Here is a 23,472-nt window from a genome sequence, read left to right on the forward strand (position 1 = left end):
GAGGTGGAGATGGGGGGCATAGGGGGGGTGTAGGGACGGGGTGGGGGGGCTGCGGACCCACAGTGTGCCCCTTCCCACCCGTCCCATCCCACCGGTGTCGGGTGGGTCAGCACGGCCACAGCTCCGCGGGGGGGGCGCTGCCTGCACCGCCGATGGGGGGAGAGCTTCTGGGGCTCTTCCCCTCCTTAGGGGGGGCCCGCTGGGGGGTCTTTCCCTCCCCGGGGGGGCCCCGTCCGAGCCGCGCGGGGGCGGCGGAGACGCGCCCCGACCCCTCTGCGTGCGGGGGGGACCTCGGGGAGCCTCCACCTGCCGCCCCCCTCCTCCTCCCCCGGTCCCTCTCCGGTGCCCCCCCCTCCCCAAATCCCGCTGGGTGGGGGGGGCGGCGGCGGCGCGGCCCCTCCCCGGGGCAGGGGGCGCGGGGCCGCGGCCGCCATGGAGGAGGAGCCGCCGCCGCCGTGCCCAGCGCGGGGCCAGCGGCAGCCGGCGGCCGGGAGGCTCCCCCCGCCGAGCCATGGGCCGCCTCGCCGCCGCTGCCATGTCGGCCGCTTTCCTCAGCCCCAGCCTGGCCTTCAGCTCCCACTTCGATCCCGGTGAGTGCCGCAGCCCCCCCTCCGTGTGTCCCCCCCCACACCGCGGGGCCACCCGCCCGCCCTTCGCCGGGCACCGGCAGCCGCGCTCCGTTGCGCACCGCCCCGCATCGCCCCGCAGCTCCCTGCATCGCTGCAGCCCCTCCGCATCCCCCCCCCCGAGCAGCCCCGGCTCCCCCCGGCTCCCTTCAGCCCCCCCCTGCATCCTTGCAGGGGTCCCCCCGCTCCCCTGCGCTACCCGCACCCCCCGTTCCCACCGTGTGTCCGACCCCCCCGGGCACCTCCGCATCCCCCGGGCTCGGTTTGCCGGCACCCAGCACCCCGAATCCCGCACCCAGCACCCCGCATCCCTCACCCCGCACCCCCCCGACCCCCCTCCCGTCCCCACTGCCCGGTGGGTGCCGCTGGGGGCCCCGCTGGGCGGCGATGAATGAAGCGTTCCCTCGCCTCCCTCGCCTCCAAATGTCAGTGCGCTGCCCTCCCCTGGCTGTGCCGGATGGAACCGAGCCGCGGGGGCTGCTCCGCGGGGGCGCAGCTCGGCGCAGCTCCCCGAGCGCCGCCGCCACCGGGCGCCGTTGCGGTCCGGCACCGGGGCGCACCGAGGGATCCCCGGGACCTCGCCGCCCCCGGAGGCACCGGGCAGCTTCCCCACGCCGCCGCCCCCCCGGCCATGCTGCTGCCGGTCGCAGGGAGGAGGAGGAGGAGGAGGACGGAGCCCGGGGCTCAGCCCGCAGCCGCCGCCGCCGCCGTGCCGGCTCGGTGCCGGGTGGGCACCGGGAGCCCCCGCTGGCGTTAGGAGGGCGGCGGAGGCCGGTGAGGTGCGGGGGGTGTACGGGGGGTGTGCGGGGGTGTGCGGGGCCGTTATGTAAGGCGGCGTGGCGCGGCCTCGCTCGCGCTGCAGCTGCAGGAAGGCTGCGCACAGCGCGGAGCGGAGCTGGCTTTTGTGTGCGCTCGGGGCTGCTGCGGCGCGGGGCTCCGGGAGCCGGGGCGCACAGGGAGCCGGCTCCTGGCCTCGGAGCCCCCTCCCCGTGTGGCTCGCATGTGCTGGGGACACGGGGACACCTTCACGTGTGGGATCTGACCCCCGGGAGCAGGCAGCGGGGTGGCAGCGCCCCAAATCCGCGGTGACCCGCGGGTGCCAGCGCGTTGGCACCGTCCCTTTGTTTGGCAAAGCTGGGGAAGCGGTGCCAGGGCTCGGCACCGAGCACCTGCTGGCGGCACGACCCGTGCCATCGTGCCTCCAGCAAGGTCCTCGTGCCAAGGAGACCGAGCGCTGCCCTCGCTGGACACGGCTCAGCTCTGGGTGTCAGCACCGGGCTGCACAACCCGGCCACACCGCGTCCCCCTCGTCCCCTCCTCGCATTTGGGCTGCGCCCCCCCTGCTCACCAGGAGCTGCCAGGGGCTGAGGCTGTGGAGGGATTTCATAGAATCCTAAAATCTCCTGAGCTGGAAGGGATATTTCGACGTGAAGCAGCCCCGGGATTTACCCGGCCGGGTCTCTGCTGGCGGAGACTTGGTTCTCAGCCTGCTCGGTATTGATTTGTGTTAGGGAGGAAACCTCTTTTATTTGCATCTAAAATGTGGCAGCGCTGGGAATGAAGATGTATTTACTGTCCTCGTCCTTCGGTATGATTTTTCTCCGGGTTTTCTCCAAGCGCCCAATTTGCCATGCTAATCCCGTCAACCTGGGGATTTGCAGGGCACGTTTGATTTAAAAATCCTCCTGCAAGAATTTTTGCTGTCGCTGCCTATCGCCATGCTGCGGAGCGCGCTCCCGAATCCGGGACTCTGCTGCTGCTGCTGCTACGACTGACACCCACGATTACCGTCAGGGAAAGAAATTAAAGGGGGGAAAAACGGATCCTCTGCTTCACGGGCTCGTCATCTTGGGTGTTTGGCAGCACCTCCTGTCTGCGCGGCGGCCCTGATTTTCCTGCTGTTTGCTGGTGCCTGCACGGAGCAGGGGGAAGCGCTTGCGGGGCACAGCCTGGCACGGCGGGCAGGGGACAGGGCCCCGAGGGGACCAGCGGGGACAGTGCGGGGACGGTGGTGGCACCTGCTCCATCCTCAGCTTGTGCCATCGGTGGGGCTGCTTGGCTGCGCCCCCGCCTGTCCTGACCACCACGTCCCCGTTTGTTTTGAGGCCACAGAAGCTCCCATCCTCTCACCATGAAGTCTGTGGCAGCTCCGGCAGTGACGTGAGGATGTCCCCCCCCCCTGCTCCCCGCCTGCCCCCGGCTCTGCCGCTGCCCTGGCTCCCAGCCTGGACTTCCCCGTCTCAGACCGAGGAGCACGAAATTTTGAAATCGTGAGAAACGTCCCCTCTTCCCCTGCCCAGATCTCTTCTTCCCCTTTTCTTTCCGAGCAGCGCAGTGACGGCTTTTTAATAACGGAAGAGCAAACGGAACCGCTGGGTGCAGGGCCCCAGTTGGTGTGCTGGGAGGCACTGGGCTGCTGTGGTGGGCAGCACTGGGGCCGTGCTGGGGCTGCTGGCACCACCGGTGCCCCACAGCTGTGCCCTGGCACCGTGTGAGCCCTGGGATGGCTCCGTTTGCCCCCCACCCCGCTGGGAGCTGCGTGCCACCCGCGTGGGGATTCAGCGGGCGCTCCGAGCGTGGCCGTGCAGCCTGGGGGGGAGCAGGGCAATTGGGGTCCCACTCCTGGACCCCACATGTGTCAGGGCAGCGAGGGCTCAGGGGGACTCTCCGCAGCCCCCAAAACATGGGTGCGTGCTGCAGCCCCCTGCCCCAATTGTCACAAGGGTGCTGCGTAGCAGGGGACTGGGGGGAGCGCAGCGGCAGAGGGGCCGAGCCCCCAGCGGCACCAGGAGCCCCAAATCCCCTCGGCTTTGCCCGATGCTGGGGGGTGAGGGCAGGAGGGTGGGACGCTAGGGGGGACGTGGGGCAGGGAGCTGAGCCTTGGGGTGAAGGCAGCTGCTGCGGGGGCGACGTGACACCCGGCAGAGCTTGGGGAGCTGCGCGCCCACCGGGCTGCACCTCTCCTCCAGGAACCGGTGCGTGGAAGGTGTCAGCGGCACGGGGCCGTGTCCGTCCGTCCGTCCATCCATCTGTGGAGGCCAGGGTGAGGGGCTGGCAGCGAGCCCCCCCCCGAGCCTCGCAGCTGGGCTGTCGCTGGCAATGGCGTTCGCGCAGCACCGCAGTGCAGCAGGGCAGCTGGGCCCCGCGCTGCGGGAGGACGGAGCCAGCCGGCAGCACCGCTCCCCCGGGGGTGCCCGGTGGCTCTCTCTCTCTCTCTCTTTTTCCCCCCCCCTGCCTCCCTTTCTTTCCCCTCCTTCCCTTTCTCGGCTTGCTGCTCCCTCCCCGCCCCGCGCGCTCGGGTGATTCCGTTCTGGATGGCGATACGGATCCCTGTCAAAGCCAATTAGGAGAAATTAATACGCTGAGGCTGAAAGGGCTCCGATCGCGGCGGTGACTCACGGGCTCCCTGCCCGGCTCTCCCCGTCCGGGGGACGCGAGGTGCCAGCACCGGGGACGTGGGGCAGAGCTGGCACCGAGCTGCAGGCACGGCCCCGGTGGTACCGGGGGGGGCTGCGTTTGGCTGGGGTCTCCTGGTGCTGTGCCGTGTCCTGCCCCGTGGCCGGGCTGTCAGAGCGGTGCCGTGCACCTCCCAGCCTTTGCCTCGTTTGTTTCCCGTGCTCCTTTTGAGCCCTCGCTGATTCTGGGGCTGGAAAATCCCCTCCAGGTTGGGCTCCTCTTGCGCCCGGGTCCCAGTGTGCCATCACCATGGGTGATGCTCATCCCACGGCTGTGCCTGTCCTTACCCCATGCGGCTCTGGAAGCCCAGCCCGAGCTTGTGAGGGCGCTGGGAGCTGTGGGGTGGGGGTCCCGGCCGTGCCCTGCAGCTGCTCGTGGTCTCTGCTCCCCTCTGGCAGCCCCATCCCCCAAAAGACCCCATCCTTTTGGGGCCAGGCTGAGCCGTGGGGACCCTGTGGGACGCAGCCTGGAGCAGCTCCTGGACAGGGCAGCCCCGGGGAGGCCGGAGGGTGCCAGGGCTCACGAGGGAGGGAGGGCAGCCGTGCTGACACAGCGTGCCTGGGGACAGCAGAACAAATCTCCTCTGGGCATTAATCTCCCCGAAGGCCCTGAGGAAGCCTTGTCTGAGCGTGCTGCTCGGCTCTCGTAGGGCAATTACTGCTCCAACGGCGTTTGGCATCGCCAGAGCTCAGAACCAGGGACCAGCCTGAGCGTGCCGGGCTCCTTGGGGTGGCCTGGAGGGGGGTCTCCATCCCAAAGGGCGGCCGCATGGATGGCACGGGGTGCTGGGGCCGCTGCTCAATGGGGCTGGGGGCTTGGGGTGGTTTGCTGGGGCTGGCCGAGGGGACTGGAGTGTGTTGGGCAGCACTGTGAGGGTTTGGCCGCCGGAGGAAGCAGGAGAAGGTTCAGGATTTCCTGCAAGTGGCCGTGCCTGCAGCAGGGACGAGGGGAGCGAGCGCCGGGGGCCAGAGGCCCCGTTTCCGTCCCCTCGCCTCTCCCAGCCGTGGCCGCTGCCCTCCCTCGCCGCCTGCTGCTGTGTTTGTTTCAATGCTGGAGCGAAGGAAAGTTCTGGTGTGGGGGCAGGCACTGAGTGGGGTGCAGCAGAGCCGGGCTCTCGGTGTCTGCAGGGAGAGGGGGACCCCGGGGCTGCGGGGGCTGCGCACCCCCAGTTGGCCCCGAGTGGCCATCCTGCTCCTGCTCACAGCATCCTCAACACCCTGTGGGGCACCTGGGGCTCTGTGATGCCAAAAATGCTTGCTAAAATCCCATCCCATTAATTCTTGGGGTCTCTTCCCCTTGCCCACTGCAGCCGGAGCTGTTTGGAGACCTGTGGGAAGGGGCTGGAGGCGCTGGGGGAGGCGTCGCGCAGCCGAGCGCTCCGAAACTGGGGCAGGCAAAGGGGAGCTCCCCAGGGCCGGGCACAGCGCACGGAATCGGCCCTAAAAATCAGCAGGACCCTTCCCTGTGGCTGGGGGTGGGCAGGGATCCTGCCTTTCTGCCTGCCCCCAGGGCACCCCTGGGTGTCCCCAAGCCATTGGGGCCGCCCGGTGCTGCTCTCAGCCAGAGGTCAGAGGCACGTGGGGATGCGCTCGGCTTCAGCCTCTTGCAGGAGCCCTGCTCGCCTCTGTCGCCCGTTTTTGGAGCTGAAGCTGCTTGTTTCATAACGTCGCCGAGCATTTCTGATAAAAATAGGCTGCCCCGCTCCACGCGGCTTCGCTCCCGCCGTTACGTAAAGGCTGCTTCGCCGGCTGCTGGGAGCCTGCTCCTGGCCTTGCTCGTGGTGCTGTGCCCGTGGTGCCGTTCTCATTGTGCCGTGCCCACGGTGCCGTGCCCATGGTGCTGTGCCCATGGTGCTGTGCCCATGGTGCCATGCCCACGGTGCTGTGCTCATTGTGCCATTCCCACGGTGCTGTGCCCACGGTGCTGTGCCCGTGGTGCCGTGCCAAGGTGCCCCCCCAACAGCACACCCATCCTCGTGGCACCGCACAGCCCCCTTTGGGCACAGGGCATGGCAGCAGCGGGCACCCCCTGCGCTCTCCTCCCTCGGAGCAGCGCGGGTGCTGAGCTCTCTCTTGCCACCCATGGTGCAGGGCACGAGGAGCCCTCATCCTGTGCCATCCCCTGGGATTTTGCTTCAGCCACGGCCGCGGGTTTGCTGTGAGGGAGCCGGAGCTGGAGCCGGAGCGTCCCTGCCGGCGTGGGAGGCGTTCCAGTGATTGCCTTCAGGCCTGATCTAACACACGGAGCAAGGGAATGTGATTTAAATCGTCAATTAATCTTGCTCCGTGTGCTGTTTTTTTTTTTTTTTTTTTTAATTATTATTTTCTCAGAAGAAGAAGGTGGAAGCTGCCCGTGGCTGGCGTGCACCCACTTGAAATGCGGGGCTGCAGCGGGAGCGGCTTTGATGGAGGAACTTGATTTTTTTGTTCCTAATCACGCTGACGCGCTCGGTGTGTGCACAACAATGATGCAGCTCGGCCCGCACTTATCGCAGCCCTAATTTTTATTTCGTCACCTTAGAAAATGATGGACGATCTTCTTTTTATTTTCCATCTAATTATTTTTTACTGCTAATTCATCCCGAGCTGATAAAACCAGAATGAAGAGGCACGAATCAATCCTTTTAAAACCCTTCTGCGCTGGTTAACTGAGCCCGCGTTAGGAGACACACGCGGGGAGCAGCTCATCGAGGCATGCCTCGCATTTACAATTAAGATCTGGTAAACCCCGGCCATGCTGATGGGGTGGCACTGCTGGGAAAAGGTCTCCGGGGCTGTGTCGGGTGCTGCGCCCTCGCACCCCGGGTTTGGGAGCCAGGGGAGCACAGCCCTGCCTGTGGTTCCTGCGTGGCTGCTGCCGGATCCACGGCTCTGGTGGGTGACCCTGCCCCACCGTGCGCCCGGGTGCCTCAGTTTCCCTCCGGGGCTGCGAGGAGCAGCCTCGTGCCGGCGTGCTAAATGGCAGCGGGCGGCTTCTTGCTGCCTGGATGCATGTGGGTGAGCAGAGCGCTCATCCTTTGAGGTGTAAAATTGCTTTCCTGGAAGCTGCCCACAGATCCGGGCCCTTCGTCTGGCCGGGGATTAAAATTTTACCAGGGCTGTGCTTGCGCCAGGAGAGCAGCTGGACACGGTGCTGGGTCCTGAGAGTTTGAACCCAGCGCCGCACCCTGCCCGAATCCAGCTCCAAAACTGCCCCCTGCCCAAATCCGGCCCCAGCACCTGCACCCTGCCCAAATTCAGCACCTGCACCCCACACCCTGCCCAAACCCGCACCCAGCCCTGTACCTTGCACCCTGCCCAAACCCACGCCCAGCCCAGCACCCTGCCCAAATCCGGCCCCAGCACCTGCACCCTGCTCCAACCCGCACCCAGCCCTGCGCCCTGCGATCCCAAAAGGGCTCCTGCTCCCCGTTGGAACAGACGGGGCAATGCCAGAGGGCAGAGACCCCCCGGGGTGCTCCCCCCTTGTCCCATTCCTTTACACCCAGTGCCGGGGAGGGTCCCTGGGGCAACAATGGGGTGACAAAAGGGGTCTGAGCGCCGTGGGCAAGCGGTCTCCCCATTGTTCTCCCCCAGCATCCCCATCCTGCAGGCAGCAGGTCCTCATTCCATGCTGCAGGTGCCCTGTGGGGAAACTGAGGCACGGTAAAGCAGCTCAAACAGCACCTCCAGCAAGGGGCTGGGGGATGGAGAGGGAAGGTGGTGGGGGGGGGGGCATCTTGGCTGTTTGCCCCAGCGGGAAGGGAAGGAGCGGGGGGCGGCCGCTCGGGCAGGACCCCCCCCTGCTGCCCAGGGGGCTGGGGGTGCGGGGCCCTGCGGGGAGCCCGGGGGCTCTCCCCTTCCGCACACGTCAGCCCCGTTCCTCGCCCGCTCTCGCCGGGCAGAGGCGAGCGGCGGCGGCGGCAGCATCCCCGCGCGATGGCTGGCGGAGCGGCCGCAGGCGCTGGGCGAACGTGAGTCAGCAAAGGAGCCGGGAAGGGCTGAGCCCTCGGCTGAGGGGGCTCAAGGGGAGGGGGGGGGGCTGCAGGCTTTCCCGGTGCCTTTTAAGAAAGGGATTTTATTTTATTTTTAATTTTTTATTTTATTTTTTTTTTGGGGGGGGTGGGCGATGCAACAGGGTGCGGGGCGCAGCAGCGCACGCAGAGCCGAGCCCCCACGGGTGCCGTGGAGAGGGGCTGGGGCTGGTGCCACGCTGGGGGCTCTGCTGAGTGTCACCCCCCTGTCCCCTGCTGTCCCCCCCCCCCCCAGCATGGGGCTGGGGGCTGTGTGTTGCCTGCCTTGCGGGCAGTGCTGGAGCATCCCTGCTCGGGGGCTGCCCCCCCAGTGATGCAGCAGTTCCCGCTGCCTTCCCCGGCCAGGCTGGGGGTGCACCGAGCTGGCTGCTCTCAGCGTGACCCCGCGGCGAGGCTGGGCTGTTGTGGGGGGGGGAGCTGTGGCTGGGAGGGTCCCGCGGGACCCCCATGGCCTGGAGTGGTGAGGGGGGGTTCATGGAGGTGCCAGAAAGCTGTGCAGGGCTCCCGGCCCTCCTGGGGTGCTGGTGACCCCCCCTCCTGCCCCTGAGTGGCCCCCCAGCCCCAGCTCTGCCCCCCCCAGGCTGCTGGTGCCCGGCCTTGGTGCAGGGGCTGCGCGGTGCCAAGGCTGGGGAGGGATTGGTGCCGGTCACAGCTCCCACACCGCCAGTTGTGCAGGTGGGGAAACTGAGGCAGGAGCGGGCGGCCCCCCCCCGCGCCTTGTTTTTTTGGGCTGGTTCATCCAAAAAGCTCCATTTCCCGAGCTGTGGCCTTGGGGCGGCTCAGCTGACGGTCCCTGCTGGAAAGGCTTCTGTCGCCGCGCTCCGCTCCCCTGTCGGCGTTCAAAAGGCTCTGCTGGGTGAGTCATTTTCTCTCTCTCGCTGTCCCACTATCCAAGGAAAATGGTGACATTCGCTGTACAAAGTGTGTTCACCATGGAAACGGGCTGAAAGCAGAGAGAATGCCACCCCCGGCTCCTCCCAGGTTTCGGCTGTGCATCGCCGAGCCTCAGAAGATGGCTCTGGGGCTCCTCGGCGAGCACCGACCCCGACACCAGCTCCGGGCCGGCCGCGCTGCGAGGACACGGGGCAGCCCTGGAGTGGCCGTGCGGGGCGAGCGGGGCCATCCCCAAAACCCTCCTGCCCTTCAGGTGCCTCCCCAAGGGCACGCGGTGCGGGGGCAGAGCTGTGCCGGTGGTGCCAGCCCCGCTCCTTGCCCGGCGTGGGGCTGCTGCAGGGAGAAGGTTTTGGGGTCGGTGATGGCACAGCCCCGGGGCACGGGGACGCGCTCGGTGGTGCCGCTGCAGCTCCCCGTTGGGGTTTTTTTGCTTCCTCCTGCCACAATCCGCCGGTTGTTCGGGAGGCTCTGGGCAGAATAGTAATGTGGCAGCTGCCTGGCCGCGGGCGCACCGAGGGCTGGCAGCTGAGGGGACGTGGTGGGGGCTGAGCCCCGCGGGGTGGGAGGGATGGATTTGGGGTTTCTGTGCCGGGAGGTGTGCGGGGAGCATCCCCGTGCCCCATAGGATGTGGTCTGGGGTTGGTGTGGGGTTTGGGGAGATGGGGCTGGGGCTTGCCCGGTGGTGTTTGCCCCCTGATGGAGCCGGGCAGGGCACGGGGAGCTGTCGGTGCCAGCAGGAGCAGGGGTTTGGGAAGGCAGGGGGGGTACCTGGGACCCCCAGGCTGGTGCATGGGGTGTCATTGTCACCGTGTGGGTACCATGCATGGGGTCTCTGCCCTGTCCCCCTCCATGCACTCCCCTCCTTCTCCTGGCCCCAAGCTGGGGGCTCAGCAGCGCTGGGAGCCTGTGAGCAGTGCCCCCACCAGCACCACCCCCAGGGTGCATCCACAGCCCCCACGCCGGGCAGGGCCCCCCTCCTGGCCCCCCTGGTCCATCTCCTGACCCCGCAACCCCCCCACCCTGTCCCCACAGACGGCACCCCCCTTAGCGAGCTCTCCTGGTCCTCCTCGCTGGCCGTCGTGGCCGTTTCCTTCTCCGGGCTCTTCACCTTCATCTTCCTCATGTTGGCCTGCCTGTGCTGCAAGAAGGGAGACATCGGCTTCAAGGTGAGCACTGGGGGGGGGGGGATTAGGGGTGGGCAGGGGGGGCCAGGCTACTGTGCAGCCCCCGTGCATCCCCCCGGGCTCAGCATCACCGTGGGCTGTATCCTGACCCTGTGCCAAATGGTGCCGGGATGCTGCAGGGCTCAGCATCACCTCGGGTCGTATCCTGACCCCCCCCCAGGGCTCCCCGCTGCACGGGGCCAGGCCATGGCATGGTTAAGGGCCGGCCACAGTCCCACCCGCACGCCCCCGGGGTGGGAGGCACCCTGACCTCAGAGGCACAGAATGTGCCGAGAAACACTTTTCCCTAATTGCTGGCATTTTTGTGGAGGCTTGCGGCGCCCGCGGCAGGAGGGGGGTCAGGCAAGGAGGGAGGGGGGACGCACGCTGGGGCCCGTTGTGTAACCGTCCCACACCGTCCGGAGCACCTCTCCGTGCCACAGGGGAACAATGAGCCCCCTCGTGCCCCCCTGCTGGCTATATAGGGGCGCCGAGCCGCCGCCGGGCACTGCCCGTGCCCGGTGGGTTGTGGCGCACGGCACCCCGAGGGGCAGCGCTGCCGGCGGCGTTGGCAGCACCATGAGAGGCGGTGGGGCAGGGGCAGGGCGATGCTCACCCTCGCCTACCTGCTCGCCAAGGCGGCTTTTGGGAGCCGGGCGCTGGATGGGTGCCACCACCAGGTATTGGGGCTGGGGGCTGGGGCAGCGCCTGGTGCTTGGGGGAAGCTTCTTGGGGTCTCCGTGCACGGGGCTGTGCGATGCGCAGGGGGTGTGGGGCGAGCTGCGGGGAGCCTGTGGGGTCAGTTGTCTCTGCTCGGTGTGTCCCCCCCTCCCCTGCGCGCCCCCCTCCGCCCCGGCCCAGGAGTTTGAGAACGCCGAGGGGGACGACTACGTGACGGAGTTCTCGGCCCAGGGCTCGCCCGCCCCGCAGCATGGCCCCGAGGTTTACATCCTGCCCCTCACCGAGGTCTCGCTGCCCATGGCCAAGCAGCCGGGGCGCTCAGGTAAGCCGGGGGGTGGGCACCGGGACCCCCCTGTGCGCCCTGATCCTGTACCGCCGTGCCGTGGGGTGGGCACGGGAGGGGTGACCCCTGCCAAAGGGTTTATTTAGCCAAAGGGTTTATTTAGCCAAAGGGTTTAGCCAAAGCAGCTTCCAGGCGGGGGGGGGGGGATTCTGAGGCCCCTCTGCACAAGGCAGCACCCCAAACCCTCTCCTGGCACCAAGGGGAGCAGCGTGCGTCCCCAACGGGGTGCAGCGGGACACGGAGTGCCCTGTCCCATGCCATCCACCAGCCCCAGCCCTGCGTAAACAAGGCAGTGAGTGGGAGAGGAATCCAGGGGGGGACCGGGGGGGGCCGGGACCGCTGTGCCACAGCCCCCTCGCTCCCATTGTGGCGCTCCCCGGCTTGGAGAATGGCAGCAGTGTGATGGGGCCGGCGCGGTGCGGGGTGGCGCAGCGCAGCCCAACAATGGCCCCATTGCTGCACCCCTTGGCATGGGTGCCTGGGGGGGCAGGACCTGCACCGGGAGGGGGCCGGGAGCAGGGGGGGGGGCTAAATGCCAGCGCTGCAGCTCGGCTGCGCTCTGCTCTCCCCATCCCTGGGGAGGAGAAGGGGTGCGGGGACGGTGCCCGGGCACACCGGTGCCCCACGTCCCGCAGCCAGCACGACCCCGAGAGGATGCCCGGCAGGGAGAGCGCCCTGGCTGCGGGGTGCCTGGGGCTGCCCCCCCCCATGATGAGGGGACAGCAGCCGGGGACAGCGTGGGGTGGCACAGCGGGGGCACCGGGACTCGGCCGGCACCGGCGGGTAACGGGGGGCTGGCTGAGCGCGGGGGCACAGGGCTGTGGGGGCGCACGGGCAGCTGGATGTGCCCCTTTACAGTGCAGCTCCTCAAATCCGCGGACCTGGGGCGGCAGAGCCTGCTGTACCTGAAGGAGATCGGCCATGGGTGGTTCGGAAAGGTGAGTGCCAAGCCGGGGGGGCAGAGCTGGGGCCGTGGGGGTATGGGGACATCGGGATAGTGGGATATTGGGATAGTGAGATATTGGGGCAGGGGGATGTCAGGACACCAGGGCACTGGGGCAGGGAGTGTGCCAGAATCCAGGGCTGCTCCAGCTCTCGTGCCACGCCGGGACGGGGGCTGCAGGGGGCTGCGTGTGCCCGTTGGGATGCCAAATGTAGGTTTAGGGCCGGGGATTGTTGGTGAGGATTTAGCGGGACGCCTCTGCCCCTTGCCCCGAGGTGTTCCTGGGGGAGGTGAACTCGGGCATCAGCAGCACCCAGGTGGTGGTGAAGGAGCTGAAGGCCAGCGCCAGCGTGCAGGACCAGATGCAGTTCCTGGAGGAAGCGCAGCCCTACAGGTGGGTGCGGGGTCGCTCCGTGGTGCCGATCCTGCGCCGGGCACATCCCCAAACTACGGGCTGCCCCCCCCCCCCGTGTCACAGCTGGCTGAGCAGAGCTGTCACAGGGAAGGTGCTGGGTGCCTGGCTGAGCTCTCCATGCAGCACGGCTCCGTCCCGGGGCTCGCTGGCTGCGGGGAGCTGCTGGTGCCCAGCCCCGGCTGCGCTGAGGTCATGGGCACGGAGGGAGGGGGGCACGGAGCCGGCCTGTGCCCTGCGAGAGCTGAACAAATGCCCCTTTGTGGCGTGTCCTGGGGTGCTGGGACACAGTGGTACCCGCTCCCAGCCCTTCCCGTCAGCCCTCGCGCCCCGGGGGGCCCCCCCAGTGCTGCCACCCCCCCCACCCCCAGCTCCGGTTGTCTCGGTGGCAGCCCCGCGGTGCCGACGTGCCCCTCGCTCTGCCCCTCGCAGGGCTCTCCAGCACACCAACCTGCTGCAGTGCCTGGCCCAGTGCGCCGAGGTCACCCCGTACCTGCTGGTGATGGAGTTCTGCCCGCTGGTGAGTCCCCCCCTGTCCCCAAGGAGCCACCATGGGGCTGTGGCTAGCCCCTGTGGCCACTCGAGCTGCCGGACGGCGTGCCATCGTTGCGGGGAGGCACAAAGCACGGCTCTGCCAGGCTTGGCACGGCTCAGCCGAGAGCAGAGCCAGCCCCTGGGGCAGGAGGGCAGCGGGGTGACGGTGGCACCGCCCCGCAGGGTGACCTGAAGGGATACCTGCGGAGCTGCCGGGGGGCCGACACCATGGCCCCCGACCCGCTGACCCTGCAGAGGATGGCGTGCGAGGTGGCCTGCGGCGTCCTGCACCTGCACAGGAACAACTACATCCACAGGTAGGCTGCCTGGGGGGGTGGGGGGTGAGGTTGGGCAGCCCCCCCAGGACGCCGGCGTCCCCCCAGACCTCTGCTCCTCCTGCCCAACAATATCCTGGTGCTGAGTGAGTTGCACACGGAGACTCCAGCATCAGTGATTTTGTTGAGGAAGGGGAGCGCTGCCGTCGGGGCCACCCCACCTGAGCCGGGCTGCTCGGGTGCAACCCTGCGAGCGATGCTGTGGCTGCGGGGAGGGTCGTGGGGGGCATGGCTGTGCTGGATGGGGGGGGTCCTGCGGGCATCCCAGCCTCGGTGGGCCCTGCGGCACCTGGGGGGGGGTCTCCCCGCGCGGTCCTGGTGTGCGCCCCAGCTGCGCGCACCCCCTCCAGGGCTGGTGCCAGCAGGGGTAGGAGGTGCCCGGGCGTGCGTTGCTCGGGGAACCTGCTTTCTGCTCGGCTCGGCGCCTGACGGATGGACGGACGGACAGAGGCGCAGCTGGGGCGCAGCGCAGGAATTCCTGCTGTGCATTTGCTGCCTGCTTTTATCGGCACGCCCGGCGCTTGGCCGCCGCACAGCCACCCCGCTCCTGCTCCTGCTCCTGCTCCCCGCCACGGTGCTGCCCGGGGTGCCCTGTGTCCCCCCCCCTACCCCCTGGGGGTGGTGACAGCGCCGAGGTTTGCTTGGCAGCGACCTGGCCCTGCGGAACTGCCTGCTGACCGCCGACCTGACCGTCAAGATCGGGGACTACGGGCTCTCGCACTGCAAGTACAAAGTAAGGCTGGTTTGGGTGAGCAGGGGGGGCAGCGCTTGGCTTGGGTGGGGGGGGGGCTCAGGGACACACACACCTCTCCAACCCTTCCCTGCCGTGCCAGGGCAGCCCCTGCCCCATGCCCTTTGCTGGGGCAGCGGGTGGGTGCTTCCCCGGAGACCACCACCCCGAGCTGTCCTTGTTGGCTCGTCCCCAGGCAGCCCAAGCTCCGTGGCACGAGCAGGGCTTTGCTCCCAAAAAGTGCCTGGGCTGGATTTTCCCCTTGGAAGCTGCAGAAACGGCAGGGCTGGGGCTGGGAGGCAGAAGGCGAACAGTGGGAGGAGGCTGGGGGTCTGCCAGGGGCTCAGGATGGGGAGACAGCGGGAGCAGGAGGGAGGGAGGAGGCAGAAAGCAGGAACGGCACGGTGGGGCTGGGGGCTGCAGAGGGAGCAGAGCAGGCACTGAGGGGCTCGGGGTGAGGTTATGGGGTGGCACAGCGGGGCTGGGGGGGTGTGGGGAGGCTGGCGTGGCGCTGTGGCCGGTCCCTTACGCGTAGGTTTGACGTTCTCTTCTCGTACTGACCCTGCATACTTGGCAGGACGACTACTTCGTGACGGCCGACCAGCTCTGGGTGCCGCTGCGCTGGATCGCCCCCGAGCTCATCGACGAAGTGCACGGCAACCTGCTCATCGTGGACCAGACCAAGGCCAGCAACGTCTGGTGAGCAGGGCAGGGGGGGCACGGGGGGGGCTGCTGCCAGCACGGCTCGGTCTCGAGGCACCCGCTGACATAAGCAGGAGACGTCGGGGCGCATCGTTTGTGGGGCTGCGGGATGGCGGTGGGATTTTTTTTGGGGGGGTCCCCGTGTGCTCAGCATCCCGCCGTGCCCGCAGGTCGCTGGGCGTCACCATCTGGGAGCTGTTTGAGCTGGGCAGCCAGCCCTACGACCACTACTCCGACCGCCAAGTGCTCGCCTACGCCATCAAGGAGCAGCAGCTGAAGCTGCCCAAGCCCCAGCTGAAGCTGTCGCTGGCGGAGCGCTGGTGAGCGCATCCTGCCCCCTTCCTCTCCATATTTCCCCGGGGTGTGGGGGTCTTTCTCGGGGTCCACCCCGTGCCACGGCTCCGGCACGGCGAGGCGCTGCTGGGGCCGGAGCAGAGCGGCCGTGCTGAGCCCCCTGTTCGCCACGGCAGGTACGAGGTGATGCAGTTCTGCTGGCTGCAGCCCGAGCAGCGCCCGACGGCCGAGGAGGTGCACCTGCTGCTCTCCTACCTCTGTGCCAAAGGTGCCACGGAGGCCGAGGAGGAGTTCGAGAAGCGCTGGAACTCCATGAAGCCCAACAGCAGCGCCAGCGGCAGCCACCACGGCGCCGAGCTCTCCTCCTTCCCGCTGCTGGAGCAGTTCTCGGCCGACGGCTTCCCCTCGGACGGGGACGACATCCTCACCGTGATGGAGACCAGCCACGGCCTCAACTTCGAGTACAAGTGGGAGCACACCAAGACCGAGCACTTCCAGGCCCCCCTGGGGTCCCTGAGCCCCAGCAGCGCCGCCCGCTACCACGACCTCTACTACCCGGCCGCCTCCGCCGGGCGCCTCAGCCTGGGGGTCTCGCCCTCCTGCTACGAGTGCAAGCAGCCCGGCTGCCCAGGCCTCCCCGCCCCCGGCGTGGTGCCCATCCTGGGTGCCCACAGCCCCTCTCTCGGCAGCGAGTATTACATCCGCATCGAGGGGCCGGCCGAGGGCAGCGCCGAGCTGGACTACGCCATGTGCTCCTACAGCCCCGAGGGCGAGCGGGGCTCCCCGCGGCCCCCGTCCTGCTGGAGACCCCAGGGCACGCGGGGCGGCAGCACCTACGACTCCGACAGCAGCCCCACCGTCTCCCTCAGCATGGAGCCGCTGCTGGGCCACGCGCCGGCGGGCGAAGGCTCGTGGGAGTGCGCTGAGTACTACCCCTACGCCTGCCCGGGGCAGGAGCAGCGCGGCTACGAGCCGTCCCCCGGCCACGGGGCCGAGCGGTACCTGCTGGAGGATGAGCACAACGAGCCGGGTGGCAAGGACTGGCCCGTGCCCGGCTTCCAGCACAGCATCTTTGGCGACCCTCTGGGTGTCTCCCCATCGGTGAACTGCGCCTACAGCCCCCGGGGGTACGGGCAGCCCCCGGGGCAGAGCGCAACCCGGCCGGACTGCGTGGCGCTGGAGCTGGGCGATGACAGCCCCCCGGGAGCCCCCCACCCGGAGGGTGCCAGCCCCCCAGCCCCGCAGCAACCCTGGGCCTCCAACAGCTCCTCCAACAACAACATCGGTGGCAGCCCGGCCGCCCGCGAGCCCGGGGACAGCTGGTGCTACCGCCGCATGATCACCTTCCGCGGGCTGATGGCCAAGCCGCTGGGCACCGTGCCGCGCGGCCAGCCCCAGCTCGGGGGGTCCCCACCGGGCCTCGATTTTCGCCGCCCTCGGGGGCAGGAGCAGGCCCCTGGCATGGCTGGCAGCTCCTCCCCGTGCCGCTCGCCCTCCCCACGGAGCCAGGCCTGGCAGAACCGTGACTCATCAGCCTCTGGCTGCTCTCAGACGGTGGCGATGGCGCTGGCTGGTGGCCCCGGCACGCCACGGGGCCCTGGCGCAGCCCCAGCAGCCGTATCCGGGCCCCAGCCATGCCCGCAGGATGCCCACCCGGCCGAGGGCACGGAGGTGAGCAGCCCTGCCCGCAGCCCTGTGCCGTGCGCCGCCGCTGCGCTGGGGCTGGGGGAGGCTGCCCCCATGGCTGGCACCGCTGCCCCGAACCCTGGGACCCCCACGGAGCCCGGTGTAGACGGTGCCCAGCCTACAGCGGAGGCTGCTGAGGCACCGGTGCCCGGGGAGGCGGCTGCGGACAGCAGCACGTGTCCTGCCAGCGACACGGACAGGACCCCGGACAAGACGTTTTCCAGCGCCAGTTTCCCCGCTGGGGACGAGGGGAGCGACGAGGACACGGCGGAGCTGACCTCCGGCGTCTTCACCGACTTCTCCGGGGACTACATGGAGAGGGTGGACATGGCCCCGGCGTTCAAGTCCCTGCAAAAGCAGGTGGGGACACCGGATTCCCTGGAGTCCCTGGACATCCCCTCCACAGCCAGCTCCTGCGAGGTGTTCAGCCCCACCGCCTTCGCGCCCGCGGGGCAGCCCAAGGCGCTCGACAGCGGCTACGACACCGAGAACAACGAGTCCCCCGAGTTCGTCCTCAAGGAGCCCCACGAGCCCCGAGAGCCAGAGGCTTTTGGCCAGCTGGGGAAGCCTCCCCCAGGGTTGCCGGGGGCTGAGGGCGAGGTCCCGGCCCCCGAGACGCGGCTCTCGGCGTCTTTCAGCACCGAGCTCCACGGCCTCTCCGAGAAGAACCCGTACCGTGACTCTGCCTACTTCTCCGACTACGACACCGAGGCCGAGCGCGGCCCCAAGGACGACGAGGACAGTGACGGGTCCGACAGCCCGGAGGCAGAGAAGGAGGGGTCCCAGCCCCATGCACAAGACCTGGCACAAGCCCCTGGGCTGGGCGAGGACCCGCTGCACCCCCCAGGAGCCCCTGGGAGCCCCCCGGCAGCGCCCAGCACAGCGGAGGCATCTGAAGCGCCGGACATGGGGGTCTCTGCAGGGGACTGGAGGGGGGCAGAGGCTGGGGATGCCCCGGCTGGCCCCACAGCACAAGAGGCTGGCACCGACCTGCGAGCCATGGGGCCAGGCACAGATGGAGACACCCCAGGGGTCTGCAGCGTCCCCCCGGGCTCTGTGCCACCCAAGACTTTCTTCTTGTCCCCAGTGCCAACGAGCCCCGAGGAGCCAGCACCAGGCAGAGGGACCCCCGAGGCTGAGGGCATCCCCGGACTGGGGGGGGATGCGTCCGGGGGCGAACAGACTGTGTCCCCCACGCCAGGGCTGGGGGAAGCGGGGCTGTCCCCAGAGGGCACCGGGGTGGGCATCGCCCCCGGAGGGGACGCGCCAGGGGGTCCCAGCACGCCGCTATCGGGGGGTGAGTCACCGGTGCGCTCCCCCCCGGGGCTCTCCCTGCTCCCGTGCACCCGGGAGCCACGGCCGGCCACCTCGGAGCGCCGAGAGGAGCCGGAGGAGGAGGAGGAGGACACGGAGGACAGCGACGAGTCGGACGAGGAGCTGCGTTGCTACAACATCCAGGAGCAGAGCGAGGAGAGTGAGGAGGAGCCGGCGGCCGTGCCCATCGTGGTGGCCGAGAGCCACAGCAGCAGGAACCTGCGCAGCCTCCTCAAGATGCCCAGCCTGCTCTCCGAGGCCTTCTGCGAGGACCTGGAGCGCAAGAAGAAGGCCGTGTCCTTCTACGACGATGTCACCATCTACCTCTTCGACCAGGTGAGGGCAGAGCCTGGGGAGGGCGCACGGTGGTGGGCACGGCGCGGGGGCGCTTTGAGCCCCGGGCTTGCCACCAGCGAGCCACCAGCATCTCCTCCTTCCCAGGAAAGTCCCACGCGGGAGCTGGGCGAGCAGAGCTTCCCGGATGCCCCCGAGCCTTCAGGGCAGCCCCCAGCCAGCGGCAGCCCCACGAGCCCCACGAGCCCCGCCAGCCCCACGGACAGGCTGAGCGCCTCCGACGACTCCTCGGACGGCAACGCCTCGGAAGAGAGTAAGGGGGCAGTGGGGGCAGCGGGGTGGCGGTGGGGCCGGGCGGGTGACCCCCCCTGCACGGTGGGCTCAGCCCCAGCCCCCTCGCTCTGCGTCACAGGCGGTGGCTTCGAGTGGGACGACGACTTTCCGCTCATGCCGGTGAAGCCGTCGCTGATGTCCTCGCTGTCGGGGACGCCGGCGGAGCCCGACCCCTCCGTCCCCGCGCTGCTGCCGGCCCCCAAGCAGGTGCTGCCCCTCCAGTTCTCCCGTTTCACGGTCTCGCCTGCCCCGGTGTCCCGCTTCTCCATCACCCACGTCTCCGACTCGGATATGGACTCCATAGGAGGTGAGGTCCCGCCGCGTGCCCACCCTGGGGGTCCCCAACTACCCCACAGGGCCACCCCTTGCAGCCCGGACACTTGGTGCCCTGTGCCCCCTCGGGGACCAGTCACCCCTGGGCCACCTCATCCCTATGAGCACTGTACCCAGTGCCCTGCTCACGCCAAATCTCTGCTCCTTTCCAGGCAGCAGCGAAGACGGTGACCGGGAGTGAGCCACCCTGGGTGCTCAGCTGCTAGCGGCACCGGCACCGGCACCGGCCGGCGGCCACGGAGGACAGACAGGGGCAGAGCCGGAGTGGGACCTGACCCGGGCTCATGGCACCGAGCTCCGATATTTTTTTTTTTTAAGGGGATTTGGTCGGAAGGAGTTTTTGGGTGCTGCTGCTGGTCGGAGCCGGGCACGGCCCGGGGCGAGGCGGTGGGTGCCGGCCGTGCGTGCGCGAGCGGATGGCTGCGCGTGTATACATAGATATATATATATAGACATATATATATATAAATTAGAGCATTCACGGGGTAGTGCCCTGACCTTGCTAACATTTGCGGAGTCCCCCCCACCCCAGTGAAGACCCCCACCCCTTTGGCTTCTCGCCCACGTGTGCTCCCGAGGCGGTGTTTGTCCCCACACGTCCCCCCTGTGCCGTGCACCTCAATGTTCCCCCACCGTGTCCCTCCCTGCCCGGGCTGGCGCTGGCTCTTGGTGGCTGGGGAGGGGGTCTGGGGGGGTTACAGGGGGTGCAGCACGGCTCGAGGGGGCTGGGGAGCTCCCAGCCCTTGCGTTTTGCCTGGTCCTTCTGGGGAGCAGCCCCCGGCGCGGGGAGGGACCCCCCCAGGGGGCTGAGAAGCTGGGGAGGGGGAGCGCCAACCCGACTATTTTTGTATTTAAAGAAAAGGAAAAAAAATACTAAAAAAAAACAACAAAACTTGCTGTTGACAGAACTCACATTGACGCGGTTTTAAGTTATTGTTGCCAAAGAGATGTAAAGAGTTTGTGGAGGCATTCTGGGGGGGGGGGGGGGGTCTTGCGGTTTGTTCGTTCAGGGTTTTTTTGTTGTTGTTTTCTTTTTTTTTCTTTTTTTTTTAATTCATTTAAGGCTTAGGATAATTGTGCAATTCCAGCTTCCAGAAGGAAATGGGACTAAGCGGAGCTGAGCGAAACCTTGAAATCAGGGCTGTTTCCTTTGGGGCCAATAGACCAAACCCTGAGGTGAGAAATGCCCCCCCCCAGACCTCCCCCCCCCCAGCCCCTCCCCGTGTCCTGCAGCCCGGGCTGGCTCCCGTGGGTGCGTGGGGTGAGTGCACACACAAAAACACACACACACAAACGCACACGTGTGGCTACGTGCCATGGGATGGGATGGGGGCTGCTTTTGGCCCCGGGGGGGGGCTCGGTGCTGCAGCACCAGCCCATTCCCCAGCATGGCACAGTTAAAATGCCAGGGGGTGACCTCGCACCTTCTCCAGCCCACCCTGCGCTCGTGCCTGCTGCCGGTGCCACCTCTTTGTCCCCCCCCCAGGGACGAGTGGGGTCCCCAGCCCCAGCCCCGAAGGCCGGGGAGGCTGCGCCTGCCCCGTGCCCTCCCTTCCTAATTTACCCAGCTCAATCAGTGCTTTAATTAAGCGCTTTATTTCAGCTCCAACCCAGCCCTAACCCCCTGTCCCCAGCCATGCCCTAGCACCAGGCTCCCTGCTTTGCAACCAGGGGTGCTCAGCCCCCTGCCCACCCCCCCCCAGCCCTCCCGTGTCCCCCCCCAGCCCAGGGTTTGGTCTATGGCGTGCGAGGCAGCTGCCTCTGGAGGGCAGCATGAGAACAGAGCTGTGTGCGGGATTATTTTTTTTAAAAACAGAAAAAGGCGATGATTATTACATTGTATATTTTACCAAATACGGGTCATAACTGCTGTATTTTTTAATCAGTGCTGATTTCCATACAGCTCCCAGCATGCGTGTCAAACATCATCGGGCCAATAATAAAGTTTTTAAAATATCCTTAAGCCGTTTGCTGCCCGCATCATTCCCCGGCAAGCAGGAAGGGGCCGGGGGCTGCTCTGGATTTGGATGAGGTGTGGGTACTCCAACCCCAGAGCTGCAGCACTGGAGGGCTCCGGAGCCCCCCAGCTAAGGAAAACACGGGGTACCTGGTGGGGTGTGTGTGTGGGGGGGTAAATTTTATTGCTCATAAATTACTTTTTTCATAAAAAATTCTTTCAGGTTACATCTTGCAGGTGCCACCAAGCCAGGAGGTGCAGCGAAGCCCCCGGGAGGACGGCAGCCCCTGCTGTGGGGCTGGAAGAGGACGACGTGGGGCTGGCGGCGAGGTGGAACCTGGGGCTGACCCCTGCCTGGCCACGAGCCCCCAGCCCTATCCTGTGGCCCTGCGCCCCAGCAGAGCCCCTTCCCCTTGCCCCCATCTGCCTGTGGCCTTCACCTCAACTGGTGCCCCCCCAGCTCCTGTGGGACCCCAAGAAGGCACGGCGAAGGCTGGCACCGCGTGGCTGCCCCCAGCTCCCAGCTCATCTCCCCCCACCTGTGGCACAGGCACGGACAGGAGGCTCTGCACAGCCCCGGCACTGCATTTTTGGGGTGTTACTGGTTTGGACACACTTCGGGCCAAGGTGGTGGCAGCTTCCCACGCGCGTTGTGGCAGCCGCGGAGCTGGAGGTGAGCACCCCGGGGATGCGCAGCGCAGGAAGCAGGAGGGGGGCTCTGGTGCGCAGGGTGCTGGGGGCTGCGGTGGTGCACAGCCTTGTAGAAGACACAGCACCGTGGCCAGGAGAGAACCGTGCCCGGGGGAGCAGACAGAAGCCGGCTGGTCCCAGGAGGATGCGCTCTGTGCCGGGGAACTGCCGCACATCAGAGGGGCACAGCAGCAACCGAGCCTAACTGGGAAGCAGCCCTAAAGTGGAACCCGCAGACAGCGGCCGAGGCATTCGGGGCTCTTTGCTACCTGGGCTAAACCTACCGTCAAAGCAACCACCGAGGGGGTCCTCTGAGCTCTAGCAATTAAAAAGTGCAAAAAGGCAACGAGAGCGGGAGGCAGGAGCGCAGAGGCACTGCCCCGCTGGTGCCAGCCGCAGGCACCTGGCTGCAGGCACAGCGAAGATGCAAATCCTGCCTGGAAAACCCATTCCCATTTGGGCAGCACACCCCGGCCCCACAGCGGCTCCTGCGATGAGGTTGGGGATTTGGGGGGATTCGGGGCAGGGTGCCCCCTCCTGCCGGCAGCTCTGCGCCGCCAGCGCCGTGCAGCGCGCTCGCTCGTGGGCGCGCACCCTAGCAGTAAGCTCAGCGAGTATACGTGTGGATATATCGGGCTCATGCAGCCTTGGAATAGAGGAAGGGAAACCAGCAAAGCGAGAGGGCTCGAGGGGCGAGCCTGGAGGGGAGCGCTCCTTCAAACACCAGCTTGCCCCGTGGCCTGGGCGCTGCATCCACCCCAGGCACCCATCCATGGAGCCCGCCCCTCCTCAAGTATTTTCCTAGCTTATATCTTACAGCAGTACCGTGACACCCCCTGTGCACGCTGCCGTGGTGCTGCAGCAGCTCCGGGAGCAGAGGCCGGCCCCGTCCCCAGGCTGCAGCCCTGGCACCAGCAGCCGAGGTCCCGCAGGAGGCTGAGCACTGGCTGTGGGGCTCAGCTCCCCTTGGATTATGGGGGGCACCCGCCCAGCCGGGGGGGCCCCATCTCCCCTCTGCTGCACCCTGGAGAGCAGGGAGCCCTCGGGGAGCTGCCAGCTGAGGCCGTTCTCCCCAGCCCTGCGATCTGCTGCTAATCCTAGAAGCAAACCTGGCTACAGGAGAGGTGCCGAGAGCGCCGCGCTCCCGTCTGCACAAGCAGGGGGTCGGGGCAGGGGCAGGGGTTTAACCCTCTGCCTCCGCGAGGAGGAAGGATGTAGAGAAGGGTGAGAGAATCAGGGCACTAGCTTTAGCCTTTGGCTTTGGAAGCAGCAGGATTAAATAAACTCTGCCTAAAAATGAAGGTCTGGGGAGGCAGACATGCACCGGGCGATGAGGAGGCGGCGTGTGCCACCCGGCACGGCGGCAGCGCTCCCGGCATCAGCTGATGAGCGGAGCCGAGCGGTCGTTCGTCACGGTCGGCTTCAGCTGGACGTTGGCAAAGGGGTTTCTGCAGGGAGAGAGGAGGGCAGAGTTTAGCAGAGGCTCTCCCCGTGCAGGGAAGGGAGCCTGCGAGGACCGGGCAGCGAGCGATGACCTTGGCGAGACCCCAAAAGCTCTGGCTCAGGAGGCGAGGCTGTGGCCGGAGCCCCACGCACCCCCTGCGGCTGTGGGCGAGCCGTGGGTGCCTGTAGCCCTGCTCCCCTCCACCAGCCCGGCCTCGGGCAGCGTTTCTGAAGCGGTGAGGCTGGAACTGCTCTGCCCTGCCCAGCCCCTCGCCGAGATGTCCCCAAGACGAGCTG

General features: G+C 67.6%; 2 protein-coding genes across 15 annotated transcripts in view; one reads left to right on the forward strand and one right to left on the reverse strand.

The window, feature by feature from the left end:
• The first annotated feature begins 395 nt into the window (after positions 1-395).
• Positions 396-21,404, forward strand: AATK (apoptosis associated tyrosine kinase). 10 transcript variants are annotated; one of them, XR_011088687.1, is made up of 16 exons: positions 398-590; positions 10,021-10,154; positions 11,013-11,154; positions 12,034-12,113; positions 12,394-12,512; positions 12,963-13,050; positions 13,248-13,381; positions 14,048-14,132; positions 14,689-14,828; positions 15,002-15,151; positions 15,302-18,461; positions 18,567-18,732; positions 18,832-19,059; positions 19,238-19,472; positions 20,174-20,261; positions 21,266-21,404. XR_011088687.1 is itself a non-coding variant. In XM_068654784.1 (14 exons), the coding sequence occupies exons 1-14, from the start codon at positions 512-514 to the stop codon at positions 19,264-19,266; spliced, it is 4,683 nt and encodes a 1,560-aa protein (XP_068510885.1). In that variant the 5' UTR covers positions 396-511; the 3' UTR covers positions 19,267-21,048. The 10 variants fall into 10 exon arrangements, 8 of the variants coding, with proteins under 8 accessions (XP_068510885.1, XP_068510882.1, XP_068510883.1 ...); XR_011088686.1 differs by lacking the exon at positions 21,266-21,404 and having other exon boundaries at positions 20,174-21,048; XM_068654784.1 differs by lacking the exon at positions 21,266-21,404 and having other exon boundaries at positions 396-590; positions 11,064-11,154; positions 19,238-21,048.
• The window catches only part of BAIAP2 (BAR/IMD domain containing adaptor protein 2), a 41,330-nt gene continuing 39,061 nt past the window's right edge, over positions 21,204-23,472 (reverse strand). For all 5 annotated transcript variants that reach the window (XM_068654799.1, XM_068654796.1, XM_068654798.1 and 2 more), the window contains one exon: positions 21,204-23,180. In XM_068654799.1, the coding sequence (XP_068510900.1) occupies positions 23,111-23,180 (70 nt within the window). In that variant the 3' untranslated portion in view covers positions 21,204-23,110. The remainder of the gene's footprint in view (positions 23,181-23,472) is intronic.

This window comes from Anas acuta, chromosome 18, assembly GCF_963932015.1.
Source record: "Anas acuta chromosome 18, bAnaAcu1.1, whole genome shotgun sequence".
In the NCBI taxonomy this organism is placed as follows: domain Eukaryota; kingdom Metazoa; phylum Chordata; class Aves; order Anseriformes; family Anatidae; genus Anas; species Anas acuta.